Source organism: Rhinichthys klamathensis, unplaced genomic scaffold (assembly GCF_029890125.1).
Source record: "Rhinichthys klamathensis goyatoka isolate OS25496 unplaced genomic scaffold, OSU_Roscu_1.1 h1tg000347l_1, whole genome shotgun sequence".
NCBI classification, from domain to species: Eukaryota; Metazoa; Chordata; class Actinopteri; order Cypriniformes; family Leuciscidae; genus Rhinichthys; species Rhinichthys klamathensis.
The window spans coordinates 1,143,464-1,168,289 of record NW_026606859.1 but is presented as its reverse complement, the minus strand read 5'-3'; the positions used below and the strand labels follow the sequence as shown (position 1 = coordinate 1,168,289).

Below are 24,826 nucleotides of genomic sequence, written 5' to 3'. Positions count from 1 at the left end.
TTTTTGACCAGGTAAAATTAGTGTTTTCTTACAGTACTAATGACAGCCTTCCCTGTTGAGCATCTATGTTTTCTTTTTCCTCCGTCCAGCGAGTATTGATTTCCCAGCAGACACAACGAGAGTTTTCCAGGTCAAATATCTTCATCCTGGTCTATTCTGTCACGCATTGCTAAGTCTTGTGTTACTGTTAGTAGTGCACTGCTGAGCATTAGTGTCCTGGTTCTCCTGTGTCCGTGTTTCTGATTCTCTGTCTGATCTTCTGGGTTTCTGATTCTCTGCCTGATCTTCTGGGTTTCTGATTCTCTGCCTGTTCTTCTGTGTTTCTGATTCGCTGCCTGATCTTCTGGGTTTCTGATTCGCTGCCTGATCTTCTGGGTTTCTGATTCGCTGCCTGATCTTCTGGGTTTCTGATTCGCTGCCTGATCTTCTGGGTTTCTGATTCGCTGCCTGATCTTCTGGGTTTCTGATTCGCTGCCTGATCTTCTGGGTTTCTGATTCTCTGCCTGATCTTCTGGGTTTCTGATTCGCTGCCTGATCTTCTGGGTTTCTGATTCGCTGCCTGATCTTCTGGGTTTCTGATTCGCTGCCTGATCTTCAGGGTTTCTGATTCGCTAACCTGATCTTCTGGATTTCTGATTCTCTGCCTGATCTTCTGGATTTCTGATTCTCTGCCTGTTCTTCTGGGTTTCTGATTCTCTGCCTGATCTGGGTTTCTGATTCTCTGCCTGATCTTCTGGGTTTCTGATTCTCTGCCTGATATTCTGGGTTTCTGATTCTCTGCCTGATCTGGGTTTCTGATTCTCTGCCTGATCTGGGTTTCTGGGTCTCTGCCTGATCTTCTGGGTTTCTGATTCGCTGCCTGATCTTCTGGGTTTCTGATTCTCTGCCTGTTCTTCTGGGTTTCTGATTCTCTGCCTGATCTTCTGGGTTTCTGATTCTCTGCCTGATCTTCTGGGTTTCTGGTTCTCTGCCTGTTCTTTTGGGTTTCTGATTCTCTGCCTGATCTGGGTTTCTGATTCTCTGCCTGATCTTCTGGGTTTCTGATTCTCTGCCTGATCTTCTGGGTTTCTGATTCTCTGCCTGTTCTTCTGGGTTTCTGATTCTCTGCCTGATCTGGGTTTCTGATTCTCTGCCTGATCTGGGTTTCTGATTCTCTGCCTGATCTTCTGGGTTTCTGATTCTCTGCCTGATATTCTGGGTTTCTGATTCTCTGCCTGATCTGGGTTTCTGATTCTCTGCCTGATCTGGGTTTCTGGGTCTCTGCCTGATCTTCTGGGTTTCTGATTCGCTGCCTGATCTTCTGGGTTTCTGATTCTCTGCCTGTTCTTCTGGGTTTCTGATTCTCTGCCTGATCTTCTGGGTTTCTGATTCTCTGCCTGATCTTCTGGGTTTCTGATTCTCTGCCTGATCTTCCGGGTTTCTGATTCGCTAACCTGATCTTCTGGATTTCTGATTCTCTGCCTGATCTTCTGGATTTCTGATTCTCTGCCTGTTCTTCTGGGTTTCTGATTCTCTGCCTGATCTGGGTTTCTGATTCTCTGCCTGATCTTCTGGGTTTCTGATTCTCTGCCTGATATTCTGGGTTTCTGATTCTCTGCCTGATCTGGGTTTCTGATTCTCTGCCTGATCTGGGTTTCTGGGTCTCTGCCTGATCTTCTGGGTTTCTGATTCGCTGCCTGATCTTCTGGGTTTCTGATTCTCTGCCTGTTCTTCTGGGTTTCTGATTCTCTGCCTGATCTTCTGGGTTTCTGATTCTCTGCCTGATCTTCTGGGTTTCTGGTTCTCTGCCTGTTCTTTTGGGTTTCTGATTCTCTGCCTGATCTGGGTTTCTGATTCTCTGCCTGATCTTCTGGGTTTCTGATTCTCTGCCTGATCTTCTGGGTTTCTGATTCTCTGCCTGTTCTTCTGGGTTTCTGATTCTCTGCCTGATCTGGGTTTCTGATTCTCTGCCTGATCTGGGTTTCTGATTCTCTGCCTGATCTTCTGGGTTTCTGATTCTCTGCCTGATATTCTGGGTTTCTGATTCTCTGCCTGATCTGGGTTTCTGATTCTCTGCCTGATCTGGGTTTCTGGGTCTCTGCCTGATCTTCTGGGTTTCTGATTCGCTGCCTGATCTTCTGGGTTTCTGATTCTCTGCCTGTTCTTCTGGGTTTCTGATTCTCTGCCTGATCTTCTGGGTTTCTGGTTCTCTGCCTGTTCTTTTGGGTTTCTGATTCTCTGCCTGATCTGGGTTTCTGATTCTCTGCCTGATCTTCTGGGTTTCTGATTCTCTGCCTGATCTTCTGGGTTTCTGATTCTCTGCCTGTTCTTCTGGGTTTCTGATTCTCTGCCTGATCTGGGTTTCTGATTCTCTGCCTGATCTTCTGGGTTTCTGATTCTCTGCCTGATCTTCTGGGTTTCTGATTCTCTGCCTGTTCTTTTGGGTTTCTGATTCTCTGCCTGATCTTCTGGGTTTCTGATTATCTGCCTGATCTTCTGGGTTTCTGGTTCTCTGCCTGTTCTTTTGGGTTTCTGATTCTCTGCCTGATCTGGGTTTCTGATTCTCTGCCTGATCTTCTGGGTTTCTGATTCTCTGCCTGATCTTCTGGGTTTCTGATTCTCTGCCTGTTCTTCTGGGTTTCTGATTCTCTGCCTGTTCTTCTGGGTTTCTGATTATCTGCCTGATCTTCTGGGTTTCTGGTTCTCTGCCTGTTCTTTTGGGTTTCTGATTCTCTGCCTGATCTGGGTTTCTGATTCTCTGCCTGTTCTTCTGGGTTTCTGATTCTCTGCCTGTTCTTCTGGGTTTCTGATTCTCTGCCTGTTCTTCTGGGTTTCTGATTCTCTGCCTGTTCTTCTGGGTTTCTGATTCTCTGTCTGATCTTCTGGGTTTCTGATTCTCTGCCTGTTCTTCTGGGTTTCTGATTCTCTGCCTGTTCTTCTGGGTTTCTGATTCTCTGCCTGATCTTCTGGGTTTCTGATTCTCTGCCTGTTCTTCTGGGTTTCTGATTCTCTGCCTGTTCTTCTGGGTTTCTGATTATCTGACGATCTTCTGGGTTTCTGATTCTCTGCCTGATCTTCTGGGTTTCTGATTCTCTGCCTGATCTTCTGGGTTTCTGATTCTCTGCCTGATCTTCTGGGTTTCTGATTCTCTGCCTGATCTTCTGGGTTTCTGATTCTCTGCCTGTTCTTCTGGGTTTCTGATTCTCTGCCTGATCTTTTGGGTTTCTGATTCTCTGCCTGTTCTTCTGGGTTTCTGATTCTCTTCCTGATCTTCTGGGTTTCTGATTCTCTGCCTGATCTTCTGGGTTTCTGATTCTCTGCCTGATCTTCTGGGTTTCTGATTCTCTGCCTGATCTTCTGGGTTTCTGATTCTCTGCCTGATCTTCTGGGTTTCTGATTCTCTGCCTGATCTTCTGGGTTTCTGATTCTCTGCTTGATCTTCTGGGTTTCTGATTCTCTGCCTGATCTTTTGGGTTTCTGATTCTCTGCCTGTTCTTCTGGGTTTCTGATTCTCTGCCTGATCTTTTGGGTTTCTGATTCTCTGCCTGTTCTTCTGGGTTTCTGATTCTCTTCCTGATCTTCTGGGTTTCTGATTCTCTGCCTGATCTTCTGGGTTTCTGATTCCCTGCTTGATCTTCTGGGTTTCTGATTCTCTGCCTGATCTTTTGGGTTTCTGATTCTCTGCCTGATCTTCTGGGTTTCTGATTCTCTACCTGATCTTCTGGGTTTCTGATTCTCTGCCTGATCTTCTGGGTTTCTGATTCTCTGCCTGATCTTCTGGGTTTCTGATTCTCTGCCTGATCTTCTGGGTTTCTGATTCTCTGCCTGATCTTCTGGGTTTCTGATTCTCTGCCTGATATGGGTTTCTGATTCTCTGCCTGTTCTTCTGGGTTTCTGATTCTCTGCCTGATCTTCTGGGTTTCTGATTCTCTGCCTGATCTTCTGGGTTTCTGATTCTCTGCCTGTTCTTCTGGGTTTCTGATTCGATAAACTGCGTTTGGATCCCGAACCTCTGTCTCGGAGCAGTAGCCTACACATATAATGTGACAAAATGAATATATTTTTGTCCTGAGCATTAATTGTGTCAATGTTCTCAGAACCTTCTGGCAAGATTTTATCTGGATCTGGTCTATCCAGTTATCTGCCTGATCTTCTGGGTTTCTGATTCTCTGCCTGATCTTCCGGGTTTCTGACCTTCTCTGTCTGATCTCTGCTGATCCGTTCTGATCTCTGCCTGATCTTCTGGGTTTCTGAATCTCTGCCTGATCTTCCGGGTTTCTGATTCTCTGCCTGTTCTTCCGGGTTTCTGATTCTCTGCCTGATCTTTTGGGTTTCTGATTCTCTGCCTGATCTTCTGGGTTTCCGATTCTCTGCCTGATCTTCTGGGTTTCTGATTCTCTGCCTGTTCTTCTGTGTTTCTGATTCTCTGCCTGATCTTCTGGATTTCTGATTCTCTGCCTGATCTTCTGGGTTTCTGATTCGCTGCCTGATCTTCTGGGTTTCTGATTCTCTGCCTGATCTTCTGGGTTTCTGATTCTCTGCCTGATCTTCTGGGTTTCTGATTCTTCTGTTCTTCTGTGTTTCTGATCTTCTGGGTTTCTGATTCTCTGCCTGTTCTTCTGGGTTTCTGATTCTCTGCCTGATCTTCTGGGTTTCTGATTCTCTGCCTGATCTTCCGGGTTTCTGATTCTCTGCCTGATCTTCCGGGTTTCTGATTCTCTGCCTGTTCTTCCGGGTTTCTGATTCTCTGCCTGATCTTTTGGGTTTCTGATTCTCTGCCTGATCTTCTGGGTTTCTGATTCTCTGCCTGATCTTCTGGGTTTCTGATTCTCTGCCTGTTCTTCTGTGTTTCTGATTCTCTGCCTGATCTTCTGGATTTCTGATTCGCTGCCTGATCTTCTGGATTTCTGATTCGCTGCCTGATCTTCTGGGTTTCTGATTCGCTGCCTGATCTTCTGGGTTTCTGACTCTCTGCCTGTTCTTTTGGGTTTCTGATTCTCTGCCTGATCTTCTGGGTTTCTGATTCTTCTGTTCTTCTGTGTTTCTGATCTTCTGGGTTTCTGATTCTCTGCCTGATCTTCTGGGTTTCTGATTCTCTGCCTGATCTTCTGGGTTTCTCTGTTGCCCTCATCCCTGTATCTTGTTATTGTTTGGACTGCTAGCTTGTGTATGACCTTTGCCTGTTAGTGGACTTTGATTGTGGATTTTCCTTTCGATAAACTGCGTTTGGATCCTGAACCTCTGTCTCGGAGCAGTAGCCTACACATATAATGTGACAAAATGAATATATTTTTGTCCTGAGCATTAATAGTGTCAATATTCTCAGAACCTTTTGGCAAGATTTTATCTGGATCTGGTCTATCCAGTTATCTGGTCTTTATTAATGTTCTCAAAACATTAGCACAAAAACATGATTTATTCATCGTTGGAGGAGTTTCAATTTCTGAAATGATTCAGTTAGAGTTTGTCCAACAAATTTTAGAACGTACTTGTTTCAGAACACACACAGAACATTCAGGAGTAACATTCCCATTATGTTTGAATGATAAAAATGTAATGTTCACCTGACGTTCACATAATCAAGACATTTTTTTGACAATTAAAAAAAGGGACATTTTTAATGTTAATAAAAAAAATCTAAAATTAATGTTTTTATAACTTAAAGGAAACTTTAGCAAAACAATTTTAAAACATATTTTAGTTCGCAATAGCATAGCTTATTATTATTTGAGAGTTTTTATGGTATCAAGACCTGAGGTATATCAAAGTATGGTGGATACAGTGTTTGCTAGTTTTTTCTGACCGGTCATGTTTGGAGTTCAGGGTTCAAGGAGTCTTTATTAACCCCGAGGGGTAATTTGTTGTGCAGCAGCATGTGACATAAATAACACACAGGTTATACAAAACAACAGCCATACAAACAGTAAAAAAACCCATCTAAATAAATACATACTACACAGAAATCTACAGCTCACATTGACTTATTACAAAAACCTATAGCAGAAGGGACAAAATAATTTTTATGTCTATTTGTCTTGCATTTAGGTAAACTGAATCTGCGGCCCGACGGCAATAAAATGAAGCATCTGTTCAAGGGGTGACTATGGGTCGGCCAGTACTGATTGTGCCTTCTTAAGGGTCCTTGTCTCATACATCAAGTTTAGGTCGGTTGAAGGGTTGTTGGAAATTTTGCCACACACTTTAACTAAATATTGCAGCCTATTTCTGTTTTTAAGCGTGAGGGACCCGAACCAACTCACAAGGGCAAAAGAAAGAATAGATTCAATAAAACAACAATAAAACATCCTCATAAAAGTCTTATCGACATGCATTGATGTGATTTCTTACAGACAGCGTCAACTTGTGGCTCAAAAGTGAGTTTGTCATCAACAATAATGCCAAGGTATTTGTATTGCTTCACCACTTCTATAGCTTGGTCATTAATAAGAGTAGAGGAGGATCATCCTTAGGTCCTCTTTTGTTCTCAATCTTTATTAATGATCTATCTAAAATCTGTTCTGACTGTCAATTTCATTTATATGCAGATGATACTGTTTTCTAGCTCTGATATTTCTCAAATTCAGTACTCTCTCCAATCTGATTTCAATTTGGTTTAAGGATGGCTTTCCTCGAACAAGCTTCTTTTGAATAAGAGAAAATCATATAGCATGTTGTTTTACACTCGATCTGATCCTTCGATGTTAAGTAACTGGTCGATTAGCTTTTTTGATGGAACAACAATAGAAAAAATTGAAGAACTCAAATATCTAGGCCTCTGGCTTGATTCTCAGCTATCCTTTAAATCTCATATTAATTGGATTACTAAGAAAATATTTGGTTGTCTGAAATCACTTTATCGTTCTGCTGACTGCTTCTCACTAGAAGTACGTAAGAGAATTATAACCCAATTAATATTCCCGATACTGGACTATGCTGATGTGTGTCACAGTTTCACTCCTCACATGTGTTTCCCTGTCTGTGTTTCCCGCCACTGATCAGTCACCATGGACACCAATCACCTTCATCACAGCTGTTAGTCATTTGTTAATTATCTCTGTGTATTTAGTTCCTGCTTGTGCTCTGTCTGTTGTCCGGTATTGTTTGTATCACCCGTATGTGTGCGTGTTCCCGTCTTCTTCTGGAATAAACTGCTATTATTTGGATTTGCTTGCCTTCGTGAACTCTTTTGAACTTGCCTCACGCAGCATCGTGACAATGTGGTCTATGGTAACACCTCTGGAGCAAATCTCCGTCCTCTTAAAGTTTTATATAATAGTCTTTGTAGATTTGTGCTCAGGTGTCCTTATAGAACCCATCACTGTCTAATGTATGAGTCATTGAACTGGCCTATGCCGAAGACCAGAAGACAACTCCACTGGTTAACACTTATTTTTAAATGTATTCATTTTAATTTCCCGTCATATCTGAAAGACCTTTTAATTCCTTTCAGCTCTCAATACAACTTAAGGCACATGGACCAACTGTTTCTAGTTACACCTAGAATCAGTAAAGAAATTGGTCGTCGTGCATTCAAATTCAAAGCTCCATCTGATTGGAATAACCTTCCTTCCTCACTAAGGTCGATCACTTCTCTTTATATCTTTAAATCATCTTTAATTACTCAATTTCAAACACTTTGCTCGTGTTTCTGAACTGTTTTAGGTCTCATACTACTCACTGTCCAGTGTACTTTATATATGTGTGTATTTGTTCACAAATATGGATTGTATACTTGACTCGTGCATGCAAGCGGATGTATTTATAAGGGGGTGTATAGTATGCTTATGTGTACAAATGTCTATCTCTATTTTTTGTAGAGGGATTTATTTATTTATTTTTAATTTTTTATTTTATTTTATTATTTTTATTATTTTTTTTATATTCTATATTTTTTATATATATATATATATATATATATATATATATATATTTTTTTTTTTATCTTGTCTGTGCATAATCTGTGCATTATTGGCTGGTGAGGGGGTGGGGGGCTAGTTTCAGGGAGCATTGTTGGAGTGTGCGTGGGTGTGTGAGTGTGTGTGTGTGTGTCTTTGTACTTATGTGTTTGGAATTATCTCTAATATTTACTCTTTATCATCTTGTTTTGTTTGTCATTATTGTAAGGACCCAGCCCTGGGGAGAGCCGGTGGAGGAAAGGAGAACATCACATAACATGCTATTCACTCTCACGCGTTGAGACCTGTTAGTTAGAAAATTCATCAACCAACAGATAAGACAAGGATCGATATTAAATGTACTTTTCAAAATCCCTGCTAAAATATGTGGTTGGATACAATTAAAAGCTGAAGAGAAGTCGATAAAAAGCAGCCGCACAAAGCTCTTTGCATTCTCGAGATGGGTATGAATTAAGTTCAAGAGACTACAGGCTGCATCTTCCACAGCCCGCTTCGGCCTATAGGCAAATTGAAACGGATCCAGTAGATCTTGGACAGAGTTCAAAAGTTCGTCCTTCATGATCTTCTCCAACATTTTCGTAGCGAGTGACGTTAACGCCACAGGCCTGAAGTCGTTGAAGGACACTGGAGCTTTAATTTTAGGCACCGGAAAAATAAAAGAGTCTTTCCAAATGCGAGGAACGGTGTGAAGATGCAAGGACATTTTAAAAATAAAACAAAAAATGTCTACCAGCTGTTCAGCACAGTTCTTCAATATACGGCCTCCAATGCCATCAGGGCCGGGACTTTTTCTTTCACTTGTACCTCTAAAGAGTGCCAGGACCTTATTTCTGTCAACCTGGACTTTACACTGCCCGGGGACAACATTATTAAAAACTGACAACTCCTCACTAAAATCATAAATATCAAAGCGGTTATAAAAAGTGTTCAGTTCATTAGAGAGGGCAAGATCTGACATACCATTTATGGAAATCGGACACTTCTTAGGCCGCATCCCCATCATGGCTTTCACACCGTCCCATGCAGGACGTGAGTTGCCTGTGCTCAGCATGTTCTCGACATTGTCTTTATAATTAAGTTTTGCAAGCTTAAGTTCCTTTTTAACTTGCTTTTGAAGTGTTCTGTATTGAGTCATATCACCTTGGTTAAAGCTAATGTTTCGTTGATTGATTATGCTTTTGACGGATTTAGAAACTAATGGTTTATTATCTGGGTATATGGAAATGGATTTCCGAGGGATGACTAAGTCCTCACAAAAGGTAATGTATGCAGAAACAGTCTCGGTGAGCTCATCAAGGTCCTTACATTCATTTTTCAATAGATCCCAGTCAGTGCAACCGTAGCATTCCTGTTGTAGACTCTGGATTGAGTCCTCTGACCAAACCGGAACCAATTTTCGTTCCGGTTTGTAGGACGGAACCAAATAACCAGAGTTATGGTCAGACGTGCCAAGTGGAGCTCTGCTGCAGGATTTATAAGCACCTTTGACCGATCCATAACAGAGGTCTAGGCTTCTGGACCGTCGGGCTGCGCAAGTGACGTATTGATAAAAGTTACACAGGGACTTCCCTGGTTTACAGTTGTTAAAATCACCCATAATAAAGTTTGGTGTTTCAGGTGAAATCCCCTGAAGCCGCTGCACACACTTCACCATAGCTCGAGTTGCTAAATCCGCATTCGTTTTTTTGTTTATGTAAAGACATAAGCCTCCACCGAGTGATTTTCCCGTCACTGTGGAGTCTCTGTCAAGACGGACAGGTTCCCCAAACCCGTCACACTCGAGATCAGAGAGTGGGTCCTGTTCTTTGAGCCACGTCTCTGTCAAGGCGAGGAGACAGGTGTTTCTATATTCCGAAAGGAACTTTACTTTTGCCTGGAGCTCGTCCACTTTATTACGAAGGGACTGGACGTTGGCGAGGATGATTGAAGGAAGAGCTGTTGCCGTACGCCGCCGCGTCTCCCTCTTTTCCTTACTCCTGTCCTGGGTGCCCAACTCTGGTTCTCTGCGTGAGGGGCGGCTGCCGACCGGATGATCTCTGGTGGAAGAGCCGCCGAGGGGTCCACGATGCCCAGGAACAGGAGAAACTCAAGGGTGTATTGGAGGGACTCGTGTTCATAGAGTAGGCCCAAAAGTTTGCACAACAGCGTAAAGAGGATGAAACAGCCCGTCAAACTGAGGTGAGTCATTATTATCGCCGTCACAAACAGATCACTTAAAAACAACTTTAAAAATAGAAACTAAAACCGGTTAAACGTTAAAAACAACACTCTCACTCTCACTCTGCACATGCTGCTGCCTGTCGCCATTACAGCGCCAGATCCGATCAGTTTGATTGTGCGTCAGTAAAACACACTCATCAATGCGAGGGAATGAATAAGTGACACAATGGGGGAAATGACATGAATTAAAGAGAGAAAATGCAAATAAGAATACGAGATTTGATTATTCAGTCTAACAGTTCACATTTGCTTGTAAAATAACTGGATGCACGTTCACTAAAGGACAAGAGAGGGCGCCAAGTACATATTTACTGCAATTACGTCACAATTTATAATAATTAATAATAAAACTAATATTAACCGATCATTTTATATATTGTAATCTGGAGACTGGAAGCTGTAACTATGGAACATATCGGTTTGTCAACATAAGCTATATCCAACAAGAACTGACAATTAAGGACGATAACTGTGATTCAACCACATTGTTTTAAAATGAATAATAATTCAGTATATTATTCAAAGCTTCCCTTAAAGATCGATATGCACAATCGGTGTACAATCAGAGTGATGATAACGGCGTTAGTGTTGTTATCATGTGAATGAATGAGAGTAAAGCCAGAGTACAGTAGCCTATCTGCTAGTGTTCTCTTTCAGAGAGAGAGTGTGTGTGTGTGTGTGCGTGCGTGCGTGCGTGCGTGTGTGTGTGAGTGTGTGTGTGCGTGCGTGACTGCGGTGTTTCCTCATTCTCTCAGTCGTCTCTTCACTCATGACCGGTGAGTCCTCCCTTCCTTCGCTTTAACATCACACACACACACACACACACACACACACACACACACACACACACACACACACACACACTGCACGAGAAAGAGGAGATCGGAGTGTGTGTTGGGTTGAGACCATGTTTTACAGTGTATGGTTGAGACTGAGAATTGGACCGATAGCAGTTTAGCACTAAATATTGATTGATTTAATGCACTGCTGTCTGTCAGTATAGTTATAGCCTTGCGTGTGATATAACCAACAGCGAACAAAACAGCTCTGAAATATTTATATGCAGCTATATTATTATCTTTCTACTGTCATGATATTCAGAGTGATCTGTTATCAGAGGTGATCGTAAGTTATGCTCACTGAATATAGGCAGAAACAATGAGCTCAGTGAAGTAATTATTACAAGTTGTGGACATGATTACAATATAGCCTATAGAAAATTGTGTTTCAATAACACAATGAATTGAAACAGACAGTATACATGCAATAAATCAGCAAAGAAATATATGAAGTTAGGGGGAAAAATAAACTAAAACTAATGGTGCCACTTTACAAATAAGGTAGTTAACATGAACTAAGAATGAGCAATACTTCTTCAGCATTTATTAATCTTAGTTCATATTAATTTCAACATTTACTAATACGTTATTAAAATCAAAGGTTGTATTAGTTAACATTAGTTAATGCACTGTGAACTAACGTGAACAATGAACTGCTGTATTTTTATTAACTAACATTACCAAAGATGAATATGTATTGCTCATTGTTAGTTCATGTTAGTTAATACAATAACTAATGTTAACAAATTAACTTTATTGTAAAGCGTTACCGGAATAATGAATAGTCTAGTATACAGTGATGATGGGTTTAAGCCGTAGATCTGCTGTCTCGGTCACACTTATGATTGATATGTTCATCACAATAAAAACGGAAGTGTGTATTGACACGCGGTGGGATGAACCTCACAGAATAAAGAAGAGAAACCAGCAGAGACTGAGATCATGATGTTCTGATATCACACAGGACTATGAGCTTTAACTGAGTATAGAGCTCAGGCTGAACACACACACACACACACACACACACACACGCACACACACACACACACACACACAGAAGAGTCAATGAAGCGTTCGGTGCACAGTATCTTCAGTCCTTTGGACTCGCTGAGATCGTCAGCTCTTTAAACGGTTAGTTCACCCAGAAATGTAACCTCTGTCTGTAATTACTCTCCCTCATGTTGTTCCAACATCATGTTTCCTTCATCTTCGAACACAAATTAAGATAAATTCTGGGTGTCTCAGAATGCAGGCTCACTATTGGCCAGCATCACACACATGACCAGCGTCGGCCAATAGTGAGCCTACGTTTGACGTACAGCCCAGAAGCGCTGCGCTGTTACACTACAGGGCTGTTCAACTCATTTGGAATTGGGGCCAGTTCATGAAACTGAGGAAAAATAAGGGGCCGGAGAATATGAGTAATTATGGTAACAAATAAAGAAATTACAACAACATACTGAAGGAATCAATATATTCTATTTTGTAAATGCAGAACAACATTTAAATAGTACATTGGGCTTAATTTGTTGTGTAATGAGGCCTAATATATGTTGTTAGTGATTTAATAGTGTATTTTGATGGTCCAGTGGCAGAACTTTTGCATAGCGTGTCAGAGGTTCTGGGTTCTAATCCACACTCGAATTGTTTTGTTTTTTTCTCATCAAAACTGATTATGTTTATCAGTGCTTGTATATCAGGCAGGGACACGTTTGTGTGCATTTTGTTTTGTGATTTCACCGGAACGAATAGAGAGTCTCCGCAACGGATTGAAGCGCGCGTCCGAGTGAAGACCAAGAGAACACTGTATCCGAGAGAACAAGAAGACCAAGAGAACACTGTATCCGAGAGAACAAGAAGACCAAGAGAACACTGTATCCGAGAGAACAAGAAGACCAAGAGAACACTGTATCCGCAAGAAAACACGTGCCGCAAGTAGACATGTGCCGGTATTCGGTAATGCGATAAATCGCGGTAATGAATATGCACGATATTGTTATCGCGGGGACTTCGAAATACCGTGAAAAATAATAGATCCGAATTTAGATTTTTAGAACGCGCATCAGCTTATTTTCCATCAACCGCTTAAAAAACAATGCGTATATGCTGCGCAAAACACATGTGCACTTTGATGTAAACAATCCCCACATCACATGTATAAGCACTGTGTGCATGCAGTGCGCACTCTAGTCTAATGTAAACAATACTCACATGGAGAAGAAGCACGGCGGAAGGAGGAACGCTGCCGACTATTTATCCCCCGCATGGCTGGCAACTCTCACGCATTCAGCTTGAGACACTTTCACACGGTCTCGCGCCACACATCCATTTTCTCACCCAGAGAAAAATCGCGGAGCAAAGAGGACACTGACACCGATAGACTAGACAGAGCAGGTTACTTTTGATATGAAAAAAATATCAGCTCTCAGGTTCGGTCCATTTTATAACGAAATTCAGACAATAAATACTGTTTTGCTGCTTGTAAATGTGACGTGACAGATCGCGCGCCTCAGATCAAGTAAACCGATCATCTGTTACTTTTTATTAAAGATACAGTACAACCCACCGAAAGGTACGTACTTTCGATCAATCAGTGTTTTTCAACCACGGAAAGAGGTCAATAACACTGCAGGAGAACAATTATGTCACAGAACGTTACATTTACCTCAGGAAAGCCATTTAATGTTAGTTGACTATAAGAAAATAGCTATAGAGAGGAGTATTTTGCTAAATATGTGCACTATATTACATATTTTAATATATGTACTTGTCATTATATAATTGTTATTATAATGAAAATTACGGCATATTACATTTTTATATTTATATTATTATTATATTTATATTGTATGCATTATATTTAATTTCTCTCTGTATGTTTACAGCATTATGTGAGATATATTTTTTCTTGAGAAACATTTAAATGCAGGCTATCTACTGTAGCCTACCTAATATTTATCCAAATGAGTCAATATTGAATCAAGATTGAAATTAAATCCAAGAATTTAATTGAAATCATGAAAATTGTGTTAAGCAATAATACAAACAGTAGCCTCAGTAACCATGTAAACATTATAACATGTTGTCACTAAAAAATAAAATTAATGTTTTGACAATCACAATTACACATTGTGATGCAAGTTTTTTTTAGATACCCCCAATCCGTCTGTTTCTCTTGTGCAATTAAAATATCGTGATAATACCGTATACCGTGATAAAAGCTCAATCAATTAATCGCAGCATGAAAATTTGATACCGGCACATGCCTAGCCGCAAGATGTTTCAAAAGTGGTGGGGACAATATCGACCTTAGCAAAAGTGGTGGGGACAATATCGACCTTAGCAAAAGTGGTGGGGACAATATCGACCTTAGCAAAAGTGGTGGGGACAATATCGACCTTAGCAAAAGTGGTGGGGACAATATCGACCTTAGCAAAAGTGGTGGGGACATGTCCCACCCGCAAATTACGCCTAAAGGGCCGGTACCAAATCCCTCAGGGGCCACACCCGGCCCTGGGGCCGCCAGCTGAATAGCCCAGCACTACACGAACTCACTCGAGGCCCACACAGAAAAACAGGAATAGTTGAATAAAGTCGTTATTTTGGGTTTTTTTTGCGTCGCTTGATAATCTTAAGGTTGAGCCACTGTAGTCACTCGGACTATTTTAACAATGTCTTTACTAACTTTTTGGGCCGGCCAGTTTCAGTCCCTCAGAAGCCTATGGAGGAGTGATCCAGCTCTCAGATTTCATCACAAATATCTTCATTTGTGTTCGAAGATGAAGGAAAGTCTTACGGGGTTGAACAACATGAGGGAGAGTCATTACTGACAGAGGTTACATTTTTGGGTGAACTATCCCTTTAAGCTGATTAAGGGAAAGTGTGTGTTTCCGTGGCTTTTTGAGGAAGTGTAGTCCGATATCTTATGATGCTTGACATATTAAACTGCTGATTCAGCACATCTGTGGCCACATGATCGTGTGTGTTGGGCAGGGCTATTTGGTCATGTTTATTCTTAGTTATCATCACATGGACTGTGTTTTCACCGTCTTTGCTCAGTTCAGGTGTGTGTCGTTGTGTTCAGGTGTGTGTCGTTGTGTTCAGGTGTGTGACGTTGTGTTCAGGTGTGTGTCGTTGTGTTCAGGTGCGTGTCGTTGTGTTCAGGTGCGTGTCGTTGTGTTCAGGTGTGTGTCGTTGTGTTCAGGTGCGTGTCGTTGTGTTCAGGTGTGTGTCGTTGTGTTCAGGTGTGTGACGTTGTGTTCAGGTGCGTGTCGTTGTGTTCAGGTGCGTGTCGTTGTGTTCAAGTGCGTGTCGTTGTGTTCAGGTGTGTGTCGTTGTGTTCAGGTGTGTGTCGTTGTGTTCAGGTGTGTGTCGTTGTGTTTAGGTGTGTGTCGTTGTGTTCAGGTGCGTGTCGTTGTGTTCAGGTGTGTGTCGTTGTGTTCAGGTGTGTGTCGTTGTGTTCAGGTGCGTGTCGTTGTGTTCAGGTGCGTGTCGTTGTGTTCAGGTGTGTGTCGTTGTGTTCAGGTGCGTGTCGTTGTGTTCAGGTGTGTGTCGTTGTGTTCAGGTGTGTGTCGTTGTGTTTAGGTGTGTGTCGTTGTGTTCAGGTGCGTGTCGTTGTGTTCAGGTGTGTGTCGTTGTGTTCAGGTGTGTGTCGTTGTGTTCAGGTGCGTGTCGTTGTGTTCAGGTGCGTGTCGTTGTGTTCAGGTGCGTGTCGTTGTGTTCAGGTGCGTGTCGTTGTGTTCAGGTGTGTGTCGTTGTGTTCAGGTGCGTGTCGTTGTGTTCAGGTGTGTGTCGTTGTGTTCAGGTGTGTGTCGTTGTGTTCAGGTGTGTGTCGTTGTGTTCAGGTGTGTGTCGTTGTGTTCAGGTGCGTGTCGTTGTGTTCAGGTGTGTGTCGTTGTGTTCAGGTGCGTGTCGTTGTGTTCAGGTGTGTGTCGTTGTGTTCAGGTGCGTGTCGTTGTGTTCAGGTGTGTGTCGTTGTGTTCAGGTGCGTGTCGTTGTGTTCAGGTGTGTGTCGTTGTGTTCAGGTGCGTGTCGTTGTGTTCAGGTGCGTGTCGTTGTGTTCAGGTGCGTGTCGTTGTGTTCAGGTGCGTGTCGTTGTGTTCAGGTGCGTGTCGTTGTGTTCAGGTGTGTGTCGTTGTGTTTAGGTGTGTGTCGTTGTGTTCAGGTGCGTGTCGTTGTGTTCAGGTGCGTGTCGTTGTGTTCAGGTGCGTGTCGTTGTGTTCAGGTGCGTGTCGTTGTGTTCAGGTGCGTGTCGTTGTGTTCAGGTGCGTGTCGTTGTGTTCAGGTGTGTGTCGTTGTGTTCAGGTGCGTGTCGTTGTGTTCAGGTGCGTGTCGTTGTGTTCAGGTGCGTGTCGTTGTGTTCAGGTGCGTGTCGTTGTGTTCAGGTGCGTGTCGTTGTGTTCAGGTGTGTGTCGTTGTGTTCAGGTGCGTGTCGTTGTGTTCAGGTGCGTGTCGTTGTGTTCAGGTGTGTGTCGTTGTGTTCAGGTACGTGTCGTTGTGTTCAGGTGCGTGTCGTTGTGTTCAGGTGCGTGTCGTTGTGTTCAGGTGCGTGTCGTTGTGTTCAGGTGCGTGTCGTTGTGTTCAGGTGCGTGTCGTTGTGTTCAGGTGCGTGTCGTTGTGTTCAGGTGTGTGTCGTTGTGTTCAGGTGCGTGTCGTTGTGTTCAGGTGCGTGTCGTTGTGTTCAGGTGCGTGTCGTTGTGTTCAGGTGCGTGTCGTTGTGTTCAGGTGCGTGTCGTTGTGTTCAGGTGTGTGTCGTTGTGTTCAGGTGCGTGTCGTTGTGTTCAGGTGCGTGTCGTTGTGTTCAGGTGTGTGACGTTGTGTTCAGGTGCGTGTCGTTGTGTTCAGGTGCGTGTCGTTGTGTTCAGGTGTGTGTCGTTGTGTTCAGGTGCGTGTCGTTGTGTTCAGGTGCGTGTCGTTGTGTTCAGGTGCGTGTCGTTGTGTTCAAGTGCGTGTCGTTGTGTTCAGGTGTGTGTCGTTGTGTTCAGGTGTGTGTCGTTGTGTTCAGGTGTGTGTCGTTGTGTTTAGGTGTGTGTCGTTGTGTTCAGGTGCGTGTCGTTGTGTTCAGGTGTGTGTCGTTGTGTTCAGGTGTGTGTCGTTGTGTTCAGGTGCGTGTCGTTGTGTTCAGGTGCGTGTCGTTGTGTTCAGGTGTGTGTCGTTGTGTTCAGGTGCGTGTCGTTGTGTTCAGGTGTGTGTCGTTGTGTTCAGGTGTGTGTCGTTGTGTTTAGGTGTGTGTCGTTGTGTTCAGGTGCGTGTCGTTGTGTTCAGGTGTGTGTCGTTGTGTTCAGGTGTGTGTCGTTGTGTTCAGGTGCGTGTCGTTGTGTTCAGGTGCGTGTCGTTGTGTTCAGGTGCGTGTCGTTGTGTTCAGGTGCGTGTCGTTGTGTTCAGGTGTGTGTCGTTGTGTTCAGGTGCGTGTCGTTGTGTTCAGGTGTGTGTCGTTGTGTTCAGGTGTGTGTCGTTGTGTTCAGGTGTGTGTCGTTGTGTTCAGGTGTGTGTCGTTGTGTTCAGGTGCGTGTCGTTGTGTTCAGGTGTGTGTCGTTGTGTTCAGGTGCGTGTCGTTGTGTTCAGGTGTGTGTCGTTGTGTTCAGGTGCGTGTCGTTGTGTTCAGGTGTGTGTCGTTGTGTTCAGGTGCGTGTCGTTGTGTTCAGGTGTGTGTCGTTGTGTTCAGGTGCGTGTCGTTGTGTTCAGGTGCGTGTCGTTGTGTTCAGGTGCGTGTCGTTGTGTTCAGGTGCGTGTCGTTGTGTTCAGGTGCGTGTCGTTGTGTTCAGGTGCGTGTCGTTGTGTTCAGGTGTGTGTCGTTGTGTTCAGGTGCGTGTCGTTGTGTTCAGGTGCGTGTCGTTGTGTTCAGGTGCGTGTCGTTGTGTTCAGGTGCGTGTCGTTGTGTTCAGGTGCGTGTCGTTGTGTTCAGGTGTGTGTCGTTGTGTTCAGGTGCGTGTCGTTGTGTTCAGGTGCGTGTCGTTGTGTTCAGGTGTGTGTCGTTGTGTTCAGGTACGTGTCGTTGTGTTCAGGTGCGTGTCGTTGTGTTCAGGTGCGTGTCGTTGTGTTCAGGTGCGTGTCGTTGTGTTCAGGTGCGTGTCGTTGTGTTCAGGTGCGTGTCGTTGTGTTCAGGTGCGTGTCGTTGTGTTCAGGTGTGTGTCGTTGTGTTCAGGTGCGTGTCGTTGTGTTCAGGTGCGTGTCGTTGTGTTCAGGTGCGTGTCGTTGTGTTCAGGTGCGTGTCGTTGTGTTCAGGTGCGTGTCGTTGTGTTCAGGTGTGTGTCGTTGTGTTCAGGTGCGTGTCGTTGTGTTCAGGTGCGTGTCGTTGTGTTCAGGTGTGTGACGTTGTGTTCAGGTGTGTGTCGTTGTGTTCAGGTGTGTGTCGTTGTGTTCAGGTGCGTGTCGTTGTGTTCAGGTGTGTGTCGTTGTGTTCAGGTGCGTGTCGTTGTGTTCAGGTGCGTGTCGTTGTGTTCAGGTGCGTGTCGTTGTGTTCAGGTGCGTGTCGTTGTGTTCAGGTGTGTGTCGTTGTGTTCAGGTGTGTGTCGTTGTGTTCAGGTGCGTGTCGTTGTGTTCAGGTGCGTGTCGTTGTGTTCAGGTGCGTGTCGTTGTGTTCAGGTGCGTGTCGTTGTGTTCAGGTGCGTGTCGTTGTGTTCAGGTGCGTGTCGTTGTGTTCAGGTGCGTGTCGTTGTGTTCAGGTGCGTGTCGTTGTGTTCAGGTGCGTGTCGTTGTGTTCAGGTGCGTGTCGTTGTGTTCAGGTGCGTGTCGTTGTGTTCAGGTGCGTGTCGTTGTGTTCAGGTGCGTGTCGTTGTGTTCAGGTGCGTGTCGTTGTGTTCAGGTGCGTGTCGTTGTGTTCAGGTGTGTGTCGTTGTGTTCAGGTGCGTGTCGTTGTGTTCAGGTGCGTGTCGTTGTGTTCAGGTGTGTGTCGTTGTGTTCAGGTGTGTGTCGTTGTGTTCAGGTGCGTGTCGTTGTGTTCAGGTCCGTGTCGTTGTGTTCAGGTGCGTGTCGTTGTGTTCAGGTGCGTGTCGTTGTGTTCAGGTGCGTGTCGTTGTGTTCAGGTGCGTGTCGTTGTGTTCAGGTGCGTGTCGTTGTGTTCAGGTGCGTGTCGTTGTGTTCAGGTGCGTGTCGGTGTGTTCAGGTGCGTGTCGTTGTGTTCAGGTGCGTGTCGTTGTGTTCAGGTGTGTGTCGTTGTGTTCAGGTGTGTGTCGTTGTGTTCAGGTGCGTGTCGTTGTGTTCAGGTGCGTGTCGTTGTGTTCAGGTGCGTGTCGTTGTGTTCAGGTGCGTGTCGTTGTGTTCAGGTGCGTGTCGTTGTGTTCAGGTGCGTGTCGTTGTGTTCAGGTGTGTGTCGTTGTGTTCAGGTGTGTGTCGTTGTGTTCAGGTGTGTGTCGTTGTGTTCAGGTGTGTGTCGTTGTGTTCAGGTGTGTGTCGTTGTGTTCAGGTGCGTGTCGTTGTGTTCAGGTGTGTGTCGTTGTGTTCAGGTGTGTGTCGTTGTGTTCAGGTGTGTGTCGTTGTGTTCAGGTGCGTGTCGTTGTGTTCAGGTGTGTGTCGTTGTGTTCAGGTGCGTGTCGTTGTGTTCAGGTGCGTGTCGTTGTGTTCAGGTGTGTGTCGTTGTGTTCAGGTGTGTGTCGTTGTGTTCAGGTGCGTGTCGTTGTGTTCAGGTGTGTGTCGTTGTGTTCAGGTGTGTGTCGTTGTGTTCAGGTGCGTGTCGTTGTGTTCAGGTGCGTGTCGTTGTGTTCAGGTGCGTGTCGTTGTGTTCAGGTGTGTGTCGTTGTGTTCAGGTGCGTGTCGTTGTGTTCAGGTGTGTGTCGTTGTGTTCAGGTGTGTGTCGTTGTGTTCAGGTGCGTGTCGTTGTGTTCAGGTGTGTGTCGTTGTGTTCAGGTGTGTGTCGTTGTGTTCAGGTGTGTGTCGTTGTGTTCAGGTGCGTGTCGTTGTGTTCAGGTGTGTGTCGTTGTGTTCAGGTGTGTGTCGTTGTGTTCAGGTGCGTGTCGTTGTGTTCAGGTGCGTGTCGTTGTGTTTCAGGTGTGTGTCGTTGTGTTCAGGTGCGTGTCGTTGTGTTCAGGTGTGTGTCGTTGTGTTCAGGTGTGTGTCGTTGTGTTCAGGTGCGTGTCGTTGTGTTCAGGTGCGTGTCGTTGTGTTCAGGTGCGTGTCGTTGTGTTCAGGTGCGTGTCGTTGTGTTCAGGTGCGTGTCGTTGTGTTCAGGTGTGTGACGTTGTGTTCAGGTGCGTGTCGTTGTGTTCAGGTGCGTGTCGTTGTGTTCAGGTGTGTGTCGTTGTGTTCAGGTGCGTGTCGTTGTGTTCAGGTGCGTGTCGTTGTGTTCAGGTGTGTGTCGTTGTGTTCAGGTGTGTGTCGTTGTGTTCAGGTGCGTGTCGTTGTGTTCAGGTGTGTGTCGTTGTGTTCAGGTGTGTGTCGTTGTGTTCAGGTGCGTGTCGTTGTGTTCAGGTGCGTGTCGTTGTGTTCAGGTGTGTGTCGTTGTGTTCAGGTGCGTGTCGTTGTGTTCAGGTGCGTGTCGTTGTGTTCAGGTGTGTGTCGTTGTGTTCAGGTGTGTGTCGTTGTGTTCAGGTGCGTGTCGTTGTGTTCAGGTGCGTGTCGTTGTGTTCAGGTGTGTGTCGTTGTGTTCAGGTGTGTGTCGTTGTGTTCAGGTGTGTGTCGTTGTGTTCAGGTGTGTGTCGTTGTGTTCAGGTGTGTGTCGTTGTGTTCAGGTGCGTGTCGTTGTGTTCAGGTGCGTGTCGTTGTGTTCAGGTGTGTGTCGTTGTGTTCAGGTGCGTGTCGTTGTGTTCAGGTGTGTGTCGTTGTGTTCAGGTGTGTGTCGTTGTGTTCAGGTGCGTGTCGTTGTGTTCAGGTGCGTGTCGTTGTGTTCAGGTGTGTGTCGTTGTGTTCAGGTGTGTGTCGTTGTGTTCAGGTGCGTGTCGTTGTGTTCAGGTGTGTGTCGTTGTGTTCAGGTGTGTGTCGTTGTGTTCAGGTGCGTGTCGTTGTGTTCAGGTGTGTGTCGTTGTGTTCAGGTGCGTGTCGTTGTGTTCAGGTGTGTGTCGTTGTGTTCAGGTGTGTGTCGTTGTGTTCAGGTGTGTGTCGTCATCCGCTCTCTATTTAAGTTCAGTTCTGTGTGTGTGTTGTGTTGGTCTTTTCCCTGTGCTTTATTAAAGATTGTAACTCTTCTTCTTCTTCGTCCATCGTTTGTCTCAACAACAACTGGAAAGTAAATGAATGAGTTTTTGAAATTCAAAATGCACTTTATACATAGAATGACTTGAAGGCGTATAATGTGTAATGAGCTTGTTTTTAATTTCTGGATTAAAATTGATATCTGATTTCTGTTCTGAATATCTTGAAAAGAAAAATTAATTATTTTGGCAGGATCATTTTATTATGATGTCTTATAAAATATTTAAACAAAACTATTTAATCATATTCATGTGGAGCGACCACATGCTGAAAATCTCATCAATAGTTCAGGTTCAAGACACTCAAAATAGTGTCATGTGCTGTGACGACTCAAAATGTAATGACATTTATTAATTATGAATTTATGATGTTTAAAAAAAATTCTGATAAAGCTGTCTGGAGCATATATATATATATATACATCGTGAGCGAAATTGTATTTTTGAGGATTCATTTTATTATTGAACAACTGCAGTGCTTTCGGTCAATCCAAACATGCTAATAAACCTCAAACCTGAATATTTAAGGAAGTAAAAGTGATGTTTTGGCTTTCTTAGGAGAATATATATATACAATTATTGGGCAACTGTTAGTGTGCAGAATTATTATGCAACAATTTCAGTGCTCATATCCTCCCTTCTCTTCAATAACAGCCGGTGTTCCTCAGCCGTAATCTCCGGTTCCTCTTGTCCTCGATGGGTTCAGGTCACGGGATTATTCCGTTATTAGTCTAATAATGATGGGGAGTAGATCTCTTTAGGCCACACATAGGGAGTTACACAAATACACATCACCTCATGCTTAAATCCAATATGCATTCAAGTTTATACAGCTTGGAGTTGGAAAATATGAAAAAAAATGATGATATTGTCAAAATACTCACTTGCCTAATAATCCTGCACACAGTAGGGAGTTGCTAGCTACCGATATTTAATACTATTCACTCTTTTTTGCTATTGTTTTGGATGGTTTTCAAGAGTAATATTCATATTATAGATTAAGATTAATAATTCATCAAACTGAAATTGTGAGTAATCACTTTAAAGACTAAATTAAATAAAAAATGACAATATTTACTTCCTTAATAAATGTCCTTGCAGTGCTGTTATTGGTAACTAAAACTATAAAAAAAACTTTCAAAAGTTTGGGATTGGTTATATTTTTTATGTTTTTAACAGAAGTCTCTTCTGCTGTGTTTATTTGATTAAAAATACAAAACAAACAGTAAAATCATAAAATATTATTACAATTTAAAATATCTGTTTTTTTTATGTGAATATACAGTAAAGTGTAATTTATATCCTGTGATCAAAGCTGATGTTCAGCATCATTACTCCAGTCTTCAGTGTCACATGATCCTTCAGAAATCACTCTAATATGAGGATCTGATGCTCAAGAAACATTTTTATTATTATCAGTGTTGAAAACAGTTGTGTATATTTTTTTATTCTTTGATGAATAGAAAGTTAAAAAGAAGAGCATTTATTTAAAATAAAATATTTTGTAACATTATAAATGTCTTTACCGTCACTTTCGCCTATTTGATACATCACTGCTGAATAAAAGTATTAATTTCTTTCATTTCTTTCCACAAAAAAAAAATCAAACTACTCCAAACTTTTGAATGGTAGTGTTTAATGTTACAAAAGCTTTCTATTTCAAATACATGCTTTTCTTTTGAACTTTCTATTCATCAAAGAATCCTAAAAATAAATATGTAAATTGATTTACAAAATGGAATAATTCAATCTGTTACAGAATTTAAATATCTTGGATTGGTCATAGATCCTCAACTTAAATTTGCTAAACATATAAAGAAAATCTCTAAAACAATACAAAGTAATCTTAACTGTTTTAAACTGATCAGAAATTACATACCAAACCAGGCAGTCCTACTGTACATGCTATGGTTTGTTCGCATATTTCACACTGCATGACGGTTTGGGCGCAAGCAGCTCCGTCTGCAATAACACACATTGGTTCACTTTACAATCAAACAATAAAAATTATGGATAAAAAGCCAATCCGTTACCATCACTGTTACATCCTCGAGAAATATAATATATTAAGCTTTGAAAGCTTCAGTAATTTATGTTTTTTTAAAATTAATTTTCAAGTGTATTAATAATTTAGCACCCGAGCCACTTATTTATTCAAATACAGAACAGAAAAAGAGTTACCAGAAGCAGCACAAATCATAACTGTACAATACCATACTGTAGGACAAGCTTCGCACAGACAGCCTTTTCTGTTAAGAGCTCTAGACTCTCGTTACCATCTGACATTAAAGTCATTTCTGACTTGAAAAAGTTCACTTCCAGGATTAAGTTGTGGCTAAAGGCAAACCAAAACTGTAACCATTTTTAACTATTGTTATTTTTCTGGTTATCCTCCCTGAGCCAGCGTGAGAGATGGAATTTTAATATTCGCCTCAGGCCCGAGATCCTCTTCCGCCCTAATCACCGTCGCCAGCATATACCCCCGGACCCACTTAGAAAGAGAGCCCCCCCACATAATAAATCACAATTTAACCCCTGTGTATCACTCTATAAAACCTGTCTTTAAGAATTGCAAAATATGGATAGGTGAGCGGACGAGCGGGTTGGAGAGGTTGGCCATCGATGGCACGGACCTGTTCAAAAGCATGTTTTAGTGACTCATCATGAGACTGTTCCAGGGGAAAATCATCACGCTCTGAGAGAATCTGTCTCTCGATTGCGCTCTGTTCCTCTGGTTCCAGTCCCGGGGATCCCGGTTCAGCCTCTCCCACCTGCACGGCCGCCCCTCTTTCCTGCTTTTCCTTTTCACAAGAGACATCCGCACATAATAACCCCAATAACTCAGTAAAAGCAGGCCAATTGGTTCCCAGAATCAGCGAATGTCGGAGGTCCTGGTTAACTGCCACCTCTACGCTATGTTTTTGACCCTTAAATTGAATCATAGCCGACATGAGCGGATACTTCATCACATCCCCGTGTACACACCTTACCCGAACCACGCGGCTCATATCCAATGCCTCAGGTTGAATCAGGCTTTGGTGGATCGAGGTTTGGTTGCATCCTGAATCCGCCAGAGCCTTTATACTGGCCAGCCTGATCGTGGGCAGCCTGCGGGACATCCGGAACCCGGATCATTGTCCCCACATCCATCATCGGACATGTCTATAAAATGCTCCGGGTCCCCGCAATGCCAGCAGGCCAGCCCAGGCCTCCCCACCGCCCTAGTGGCAGAAAGTGGGATAAGTGATTGGCGTGGGGAGAGCGGAGGAAGAGGAGTCGTGTCAGCCCCAGCGGTGGCGAACCCTGTGCCCCTGGGCTGGGGTCTCGGGCCACCTGACAGGTCCAGTGCTGTGCCAACCCGCCCCCGGTAGAGGTAGGAGAGGGGGAAGAAGAAGAAAAGGAGGAGGAGAGAGATTGTTGGCAAAGTTTCGCCGACCCTTGAGCAAGCCACCAGCTGGTCCTCCGCCAGTTGAATGGTTAAGTCCAGCGACGTCGGTCGGTGGCACTGCAACCACTCCGCCGCCTTCCTGGGCAGACGGGCGATGAACTGCTCCAGTACCACGCGGTCGAGGATCTTCCCGACGTCGCTTACCTCAGCCAGCAGCCACTTCCGGCAGGAGTCCCGGAGCTGGTGAGCCATCAGAAGGGCCGGCCGACCCGCTGTAGAATGGCTCTTTTGAGGTTGTCGAAGACCAGGAGGTTCTGGACAGGCAGTATTTGGGCCGGCCTCCCCGGACAGCAGTGGGAT

The 24,826-nt window shown here is 43.9% G+C and overlaps 1 protein-coding gene across 1 annotated transcript; it reads right to left on the bottom strand.

Annotated features, from left to right (window-relative positions):
• Positions 1 to 208: 208 nt before the first annotated feature.
• LOC130106562 (trans-Golgi network integral membrane protein 2-like) lies at positions 209 to 10,082 on the bottom strand. Its single transcript, XM_056272711.1, has 4 exons — positions 9,870 to 10,082; positions 4,815 to 5,159; positions 4,174 to 4,598; positions 209 to 677 (listed from the first exon to the last, which is right to left on the bottom strand). The coding sequence occupies exons 1-4, from the start codon at positions 10,080 to 10,082 to the stop codon at positions 209 to 211; spliced, it is 1,452 nt and encodes a 483-aa protein (XP_056128686.1).
• Positions 10,083 to 24,826: the final 14,744 nt, after the last annotated feature.